At 40.1% G+C, this 8,658-nt stretch overlaps 1 protein-coding gene across 1 annotated transcript; it reads right to left on the reverse strand.

Moving 5' to 3' along the window:
• Window positions 1-225: 225 nt before the first annotated feature.
• On the reverse strand, window positions 226-3,085 carry LOC9662136 (SNARE-interacting protein KEULE). The gene is made up of 18 exons (XM_024666112.1): window positions 3,019-3,085; window positions 2,902-2,960; window positions 2,773-2,854; window positions 2,645-2,723; window positions 2,546-2,596; window positions 2,391-2,487; window positions 2,313-2,345; window positions 2,137-2,265; window positions 1,893-2,087; window positions 1,765-1,848; window positions 1,620-1,712; window positions 1,495-1,571; window positions 1,341-1,442; window positions 1,156-1,288; window positions 1,015-1,110; window positions 722-804; window positions 376-451; window positions 226-327 (listed from the first exon to the last, which is right to left on the reverse strand). Exons 1-18 carry the CDS (start codon window positions 3,083-3,085, stop codon window positions 226-228), a joined length of 1,638 nt encoding a protein of 545 aa, XP_024521880.1.
• Between the last annotated feature and the right edge of the window lie 5,573 nt (window positions 3,086-8,658).

Consider the following 8,658-nt stretch of genomic DNA (forward strand, 5'->3'; position numbering starts at 1 on the left):
AATGTCCATTTATATAATGTGTGGAGCATGATATAAATTGATTGGCACCTATGAAACTTGATGGGCATGCCATTCCCACTCTTTCTTTAATGTAAGAATACATTTTCTTAATGCAATGTACCATCATAAAGCTTCAATCTATGTCAATATCAGCTAATTCGATTTCTTCAAGTTTACCAAGGCCTTTCATGTTCTGCATATTTTTACTTTAAAGAGTGTAAAATTTCAGTAGGCTACCTCAAGGTATTGGTGAGGCTCGTCTAAGCTAGTAGAACCCAAAATGACTTCCCGTCTTAATTTTAAAGTTAGCTTGTGCATAGCTTTTAGCTGTTGATCAGAAGGTTTAGTCGTTGCCTTGAAATATAAGACACAGACCTCCACTCTAGTTGTACCTCCAATAATAAACACGAAGATTCTTTTGCCTTCAACGTTGGCACTTGATGCCGTCTCACTGACAAAACATCTTTAGTTCATCGATTATCATAATCCGACATTTACCTTCCAGGGTTATCATCTGTTGCGTTTTTTGTTGCCCATGTAGACTTCCTTGTACGCATGGACTGTGGAACCTTATGACTGGTAGCAGGTGTAGAAGTGTTTCGCATGGATATAGGAACGGGCTCTTTAACAAATGGAAAATCTTCTTTTGATAGCTCTCCCTTGTGGAGCGCCCCAACGATGTCCTAAAATTCATCAAGGATTTCTAAAGCTCTTAACTTGCCTGGCCATTACCTCAATCACGGGGTAGAAACGAGAAAAATCCCAAGTATCAATGTCCTCTTTTTTTTCTTTTCTTGATGGTGCCTACCATTGAGATATCGCCCAAGAAACACAAAATGCAAAATATGTTTGGGATACCTTACGACTTGATTTGAAAAAGCCGCCAGAGTGTTTATCTAATAGAGGGACACCGAGAAATCGTAGATTGTTAATAATATTCATGTCAGTTTCTCCCAGTTTAGCTAGCTGCACGAGTTAACCATGAAATTTTTGCAGAAACCAAATAAGAGCGACCTTCATCCACTGTTGACGCTTGATGGCATCCAGTTTATCAGGATGTGCACTCGCATATATAAGCAGCAACCGTAGTTTGTTTTCCAGAGACATATCCTGTAGGCAGAAATTTAATAAACAGTAGATCACATGAGAACTAACCGGCTTGATGTTGAAGAGTCTGACTAGCTCTTTACTTGATCCTCCTCCAAAGGCAAAATCTTGTTCCAGAGCGGCTATGTCGCTAAGCGATTGTTCAGATATTTTTTCGTTCAACACGGTTGCAATCTGTGTGGTACATACAGTATATTCAAGTGGCTGAACATAAAAAAAAAAATGAAGAAAATAGTACCTGAATATGAAGACTTAACTTGTCGAGTTGCTCACGAAATTGAGGTAGAGCCTGGACCAGCTTTTGCATGTCTCTTGTCGATATATCCTGACCCTCCCTATTAACGTACACAGTCATTCATCCAGGTGTCTTCGAGAATATAAACGTACTTTGCACCCAGACGAATTTGTGCCGCCTTATTCTTTGAACCAAACTGATTCATCTTGTCAGTTAATTTCAAATTTGCCTGTAGAGCTAGAGAGTTTAGGACAAGACCAGAAGATTTTTTAAGAACCTCTGCAATGTGTAGATGACGCAGTTCAACCCAAATTGGATCATGCTCTTCAAGAAGCACTTCTTTCCGTTCCAACTTGTCTCCAGTTGTTATCTTCAGAAAAGAAAAGCGCTTCAGGGCAGAAGGCAAGAACTATAATCCTCACCTCATAAACGTATTTGTTGCCTTCGATGCCTAGAAGATCATGGCACATAGCATCATACGTCCACTCATGTATAAATGGCGCAACCTAAACGACTCATGGAAAATGGTGGTCCTAACGTTGCATCTTACCGTATCAACACTTCGATCAAGAATTAAGAGGTCGCAAGTTTCGGATTTGGGAAAGTCAGCAAGAGCTGATTTGTACTTTGCTAATCTTTCTGAAAGTACTGCAGCAACCTTAGCAGAAAGCAAATTACGTGCGGCTGGAAGTTCATCTTCTGAACTCTGAGCATTAGGGGCTCTAAATCGCACACTAGGATACTCCTAAAAGTAAAGTCATCAAACAAAAGAGCATAGACTCGGACTTACTAACCTTTAGGGATACAAAAACAGTAGCTAGGCGGGTACCTATCGTGTCGATCATGGCTTCATAATCTGAAGAGGTATCGCTATTCTCCCCAAAAAGTTGTTCCAAAGCCATGGCATTATCAGTTACAAATCCCTATATATAAACTTCATTACGTTGACACAAACAATCAGGAAGACCACCTGTGAATCGATGGTTATATACTCCAAGTTCATCTGTTGTCGTGACAATGAAAATCCATACAATTAGTTATAAGCTACCTCTTTAAGTGCTGCAAGGCGTTGAATCACTGTTTTCTCGCTTTTGATAATATTGAGGAGATCTGGCGTAAGAGATGAACTTAAGAAGATGTAAGCCCTGAAACCACCAGTTCTCTCTGAGATCAAGCCAAATCGCTTAAAGATTAGCTGGTCACCTCTTATATAAAGGAAACTTTCCTGACATATCGCTGATGATTTTGGTAATGCTGGCACACAACCAGTTTTGAAAATGTGGATGCACTTCTCTACAATACCTCTCGTTTGTAGCTCTTACAAAGTACACCGCTTCAAGAGTTGGCATTGGTTGCCTTTTCTTGTTCAGATCCTCAACCACTGCGAGAAGAAATTTAGTAATGCTTTGCCAGCTAGAATGTATGCGCACATGAGATGCCTTCATCGGTTATATCGGCCATCTTACACGAAGATGACATGACTCTGACAGTCAGCTCATCGATGACAAGAACCTGATAATGAAGGTACAAATACGAAACCAAGCAAAATCAGAAAGAACCTTCCAATCGTTTGGGCTGTCACCACTCTTGACGCTGTGAAGCATCTCCTTTAGCAGTCCTGAAGTACCTCAACAAGTCGACCTGTAAAACATAAATTTCAAACAAAATGTACTCACGCTCCCGTGTTGAATGGCGGAAAGACTTGTAAGGAGCTCTTGCTGACGGTCCACTACCTTCTGCCATGGAAAGTAAGAGGAAAACCCTAATCTCTTGACACCGACAGCACATTAGAAGAATATGTTTCGTTGCCACTTGGCAATGTCCAGCGAGATTTGAAGTGCCGCGGCAGAAATGACGGTGCGATAGAATGTTTAAGAGTGCACACAGACACACAGACACACACACACACACACACACAGACAGAGAGAGAGAGAGAGAGAGAGAGAGAGAGAGAGAGAGAGAGAGAGAGAGAGAGAGAGAGAGAGAGAGAGAGAGAGAGAGAGAGAGAGAGAGAGAGAGAGAGAGAGAGAGAGAGAGATGGATTTAGCTCCTGCAAGACCATGGGTTCCAAAAGAACAAACTTACTTGGATGCATACAAGAGGCGGATGTACAAACCTTACTACATGAAGCCGAAGTTTGACGTTTCAGAAGCACGCGGGTTCATGGAAACCTTTGAGACACATGAACCCCAGGTAACTCTTTGAGCTAGCATGCTTTACCTTGCAAACCTGCATATCTATTCTTTTCAGTTTAGACCCATTAGGAAGTACATAAATCCCGAAAACGGGTATGAGACGCCTTGGAAAAGTTGCCGTGGCAGCGGACAGTTTGACATTCAGAGCCGGGTCATTCATGTAGACAAAAATGGAAGCATTGTAACGCCATCAGGCGAGGTAAGACGACATGAGCACAGTTTGTCGTGCTAAATTTGTCATGCTATGTAGTGGTGGAAGAAGGGTAAACGGTATTTAATACCAACAAGCGGTTCTTGGTCAGAACCAGCGTTCAAACCATCACTACGCTACATTCGCGCAAGTCTTAGTGACGATCAAATATGGAGGCCCTGCATTCGAGTTTACAGAGTGGCAAGGCCTCACTATTTCAACTCCAGACCAATACGACGTCGTTATCTTCCTCAGCAACCTGGCTACGATGACAAGTACGAGCGCCTGACTTCAAATGAGGCTTATTCTGGAATATATCACCCCCGAAAGATCACGAGCATCAAGCCAGAATGGCTGGGCTTTTCCAACAACGGAGTTCCATATGTAAGCTAGTTTCGCTTATGACCACCAATTTTCTGTTTTCTTTGTCGCTTCAGCTGCGGCCTTTCAGAAAAGGAGTCACAATGTACTTGCGTCGGCATCCACATATGTGCTTGTTTTCACCTGATCCACCTATTATAGTAGGTACACTTTCAATTTTGGGCAAGAATTTACCTTTGGCTAATGCAGAGAAAACCACTGACGAAGAAGGTTACTGACTATTTTCATAAACACCCACAGTTGCAGCTCTTTAGTGCTGACTTTCGACCTGAGCTTACAAGTAAGTTCACCTTTTGTGGCAACGGTAACCTCATGATTGAGACCGTGCAGGAAGCCATCCATCATATGTTTCTACAACCAGATACAACGCTGGAGGACGTTACGATCACTTTGAGGACTGTAGCGTACGACAATTAAAGATTTAGTGCCTCTTAACATACCGTGTTCTTGTGGCAGTTCACAATACAGCCAGATGTACGGCTACCAGAACCCCTTGGAGCTCAACCGGTTCCTGATCACAGTCCCCGTATGATCCACAATCAGTATTTGATGTAATTCTTTCAGGTCTCTTCATAGTTAACCCATAAGTGCTGACTACGCAGCCTATTCAGAGGTCAAACCCATGTCAAGTCTTGCTGGGGATATAGTGGGTATTGATATTTTTGAGGCCAAGCCCACCAGGCTCATGGTACGTCCTTATTAGCCTTTTGCTATTTATCCCTTAATACAGAATGATCTAATGCTTCTTTCTTCTCCAGAGTCCACGACTGTCTCAAAAGCCTTCTGTAACTTTAAGTTCAAACGTAAGTCCTATATCTTTTCTTCCTCCATTTTAGGATTACCGGGGTTGGTAAAAATTTAAAATGAAAAACGAGGAAGGTAAAAATTCATCCATGTATCCAGTACAAGTGTAACTATGAGTACTTTACTCTTTTTTTATTTGAGCTTTATAATGTGTTGCAGGAAGGCACGAATCAAAAACATCAGGAGAAAAGGCCACAATCCGTACTGGTGAATTATGATAATTTATGATCATTATGTATATTCCTGACTTAGATTTTTACAGAATACTCAGGAGGGAATCCAGAAAAAGAAAGGGATGGAACAGGTAAACTTTCAAAATAGCAGAGGCTTCAAATCATGTCGTAGGTACTTGGTCCAGAATGTTCACTCAAGATTTATGACAGAGTATATGAGGTCTTTCAGGCCGAAGTATCTGGTGAGCTTTTTTCGATATTGTTCAGAACGAATGTTTTATAATTCTTCACAGCCTGAGAAAGCTAAAGCATCGCTACAGCCATGGACTGCTTAAAGGTCTGCTTAAGGATAAAAATTCTGCAGTGTCACCTTCACATTCAGTAAGGCATCATCGCCTGTCCTTCTCTTTCAGAAATAATATTCCTTCCCTGGCGTGAATTCAGATTCAATTATACTAAATATGGAATGCTATGACATGAGCACAAGTATGTGTGAGCGTGAAGGTTAGAATGCATGAGCCTCAAAAGGAGTTTGCACGTATAGCTGTATGAGATTGCCAAATGTTGCTAGCTGTGAGTAGACATCAAAATAGGTTTTAGTAATGGTATAATTGTTAGGTGCCACCTTTGATCACATGGTCAACACGTGTCAAAGGTAAGTTCAAGGGTACATTAAAGTATGTTTCCTTAGTATGGCCAAGTTTGCAAAAGTGGTTGCAGTTGTTGCTTAAAGAATGTGCCATTGGAATACAACAAGTCTTCAAGTCTTTGTGCTCTCATGTTTTTCGTTGATTTTTCTTGGATATTTTTTATTAGTGTGGCTTTATAAGAGAGACGGTCCTTCTTAAGCATTAATGATGCTAGTCATTTGTGAAGGAACCAGCATTTATCTTGATAACATTGTTACTTTCAAGCTGAGTCCCAGTCTAAGTGAAGATGGCGGCAATGGTCCAACAGCAACTCCCAAATGTGAGCAGCCTGATATGCCTGCAGTCTCTATAGCTGAGGATACTTCAACAATGACTCCCTGCAAGCAGTTATCTCGCAACCCCTTCACAAGGATGACCTTTGATGGTGCAGATCCTTCTGGATTCTCAGAGTAAAAATTCTGAATCTGCAGAAGGTGGAGAATACAATGCATCGTGTTCTTCCTCGGTGAGATCCATGCAGTGAGAAAAAGGATCAACAGTAATGCCGAGAATGCTGCCACCACACCTTATTTTGTAAGCAAACAATGTAGGTGGTGAAAACAGAACATGTATTTTTTCCCATACTTGTCCTTACTCGTGGCATGGGGAGTCTTCAAGACTGTTACATACAGTTTCTGAAGACGTCAACGGACTTTTCAGCCATCTTTCTGAGTCTCTCTGACAGACTAGATGCTTCATGCTCCTGGAACTCTTGAAAGATTTTGAAGTATGTACAGTTATGTTCTTCTTTAGTGTCAAAATAAGGCCTATAAATTGTGATTCATTTCAGCATTGGACATTACAATATCAAGCACATGGTTCAAGCGGGATTAATTACAGAGATTCCCGACTTTAAAGCTTTTTTCAAGGGATATATGAGGGACATGCTCACAGGTCACACAGAGCCACTTCAATTTCACTTCAGCATGCGTGGCTCTGTACTTGTCATGCGGGATAAGATGAAGGACTGGGACTGATAAGTGGTATATCCTTATCACTTCCTGATCATATGAAACGAGCTGCGAAGGATTTCTTTGCAAGGAAAGAAAGGTATGTAAATCCTAACTCTTAAATTGCTTTCCTACCTAAAATTTATTTCTTTGTTGCAGTGATGAGGATTAATTTAACAAAATCTATGATAATTTTCCAAAACTCCACTAAATCTTGGTTAAAAGAGTATTTCTCCAACTTTGTAAAAATATGTTATCAAAAATGTTAGAAAATAAGGCAAATATGCATTTGATATTCTGCTTTCTGTATTCTAGATAGCATTCTTTTCCTAAGAAATACACTTTGAATCTTTTTTCCATTCAGATGGAGAAGAGGAAACTATTGCGTTACCAAATGCACAAAAGCATTCTTTAAATGACACAACTTATTATCCAATGCAGTTCCACATTGTTGTCCTATTATTATGGGAAAATTAAACTGTAAGTACTAACGATTTGTTTTGTTCTAAGTTCATTCATTACAATCTTTTGACCACCCAAATCCCATAAGCAGTACTTGAGGATGTGTGTCTTTGATGCAGGCAATCCTCCATTGCTTAGAATAGCTTTGGCATCTAAAAATTTCCTGTCAGCTGCTCTGAATATGAGCTTTGTCTCATGTGCAAGTTTTCTCTTGAGCTTGTCGGAATGTCATAAAAGGACATACAAACTTTTGTGTATCTTAGTTCAATCATTTATTCTTTTATCAGTGACTCCAATTGGATTGAGTAGGTTCATCCCTGAAATTACTTGCTAAAGCATGGTTGAAACTGCAAAGTTATCCTCCTAGTCTAAAGGAGAATAACTGAAGGGAATATATAAAACCAAAAGTAAGTACTAAAGGGATAGAACTAAACCATAGGAACCAAAGGGTATAGCCAAAGGTGGTTATGCAAGTTGGGAGTGGAGAATTAAGTGGGTGTTCGAAAGTGTTGTTAGTAGCAACTGTGGTACCATGGTGAGTTTAAAGTATACAATTGCCTATTTTAGATCATATAGCAATTAAAAAACTTGTGAAAGAAGAAGCTTAAGCAAGCTAAGGAAAAGTACCCCTTCCATGTTCCTGAAGGCAATTCTAGGAAAGTTAGTACTTACAAACACAGGAATAAGATTGCACAAAATTAAAGTGGTGTAGTAGAAGTATAACCTTGAAGCTTGCCATGAGACAAGGCTATCAAAGTTTAGGAAATAGTTCTCAAGTGTTCAAAGAGATGGCTTTTAACAAAATTCAATGTTTGAGGACTTTCACATTTATGTATAGAACCATATTATGCTGGTTAGGTGAGTTGCTAAGCAAGATTGGTAAGTCGGAGGAACAAAAACCCTAATTAAAGGTGTTAACCTTAAAAAGGGGAGGCCAAGCATGAAGGAGTTCATGTATGATCATAAAATAATCAATTAGGTTATCAAGTGAAAGGACTTGGAAGTTCAAAGGAACTAGATTTCTAAATTGTGATCAGTAGCGTACATTGGATATAAGTTGGTGCACTAGTATGAGGCATTCTATATAATACCGTCTGTAGATACATATATGGAAGTTGGGTTTGAGTCCCAACCATCTAGTGTTTGGGTTTGAGTCCTAATACACTAAGACGTGGTGATGGTTTGGAATATGAGGACACTTATTTTTCAGTGGTTATGGACTTTCAATAAGGAAGTTAGCTTGGGCACACCACAAAGTAGGGATGTCCCAGAGTCGTGATATGGTTAGAGTGCTTAGTGGGAAAGCTTGGCATATCTAATTTAAAGATTTTGGTGTAAGTGGTACTCAGGATATGATGAATGAAATGGAAACACCCAATCTTAGTTGTTATGGACTTTTGGCCAAAAGTGGCTAACGTTGGGCATACTACCAAGTGTGGGGGATGCCCTCGAAGTCATAGTCAACAACTAAA

The sequence above is a fragment of the Selaginella moellendorffii genome, unplaced genomic scaffold (genome assembly GCF_000143415.4).
Source record: "Selaginella moellendorffii unplaced genomic scaffold, v1.0 SELMOscaffold_135, whole genome shotgun sequence".
Taxonomy (NCBI): domain Eukaryota; kingdom Viridiplantae; phylum Streptophyta; class Lycopodiopsida; order Selaginellales; family Selaginellaceae; genus Selaginella; species Selaginella moellendorffii.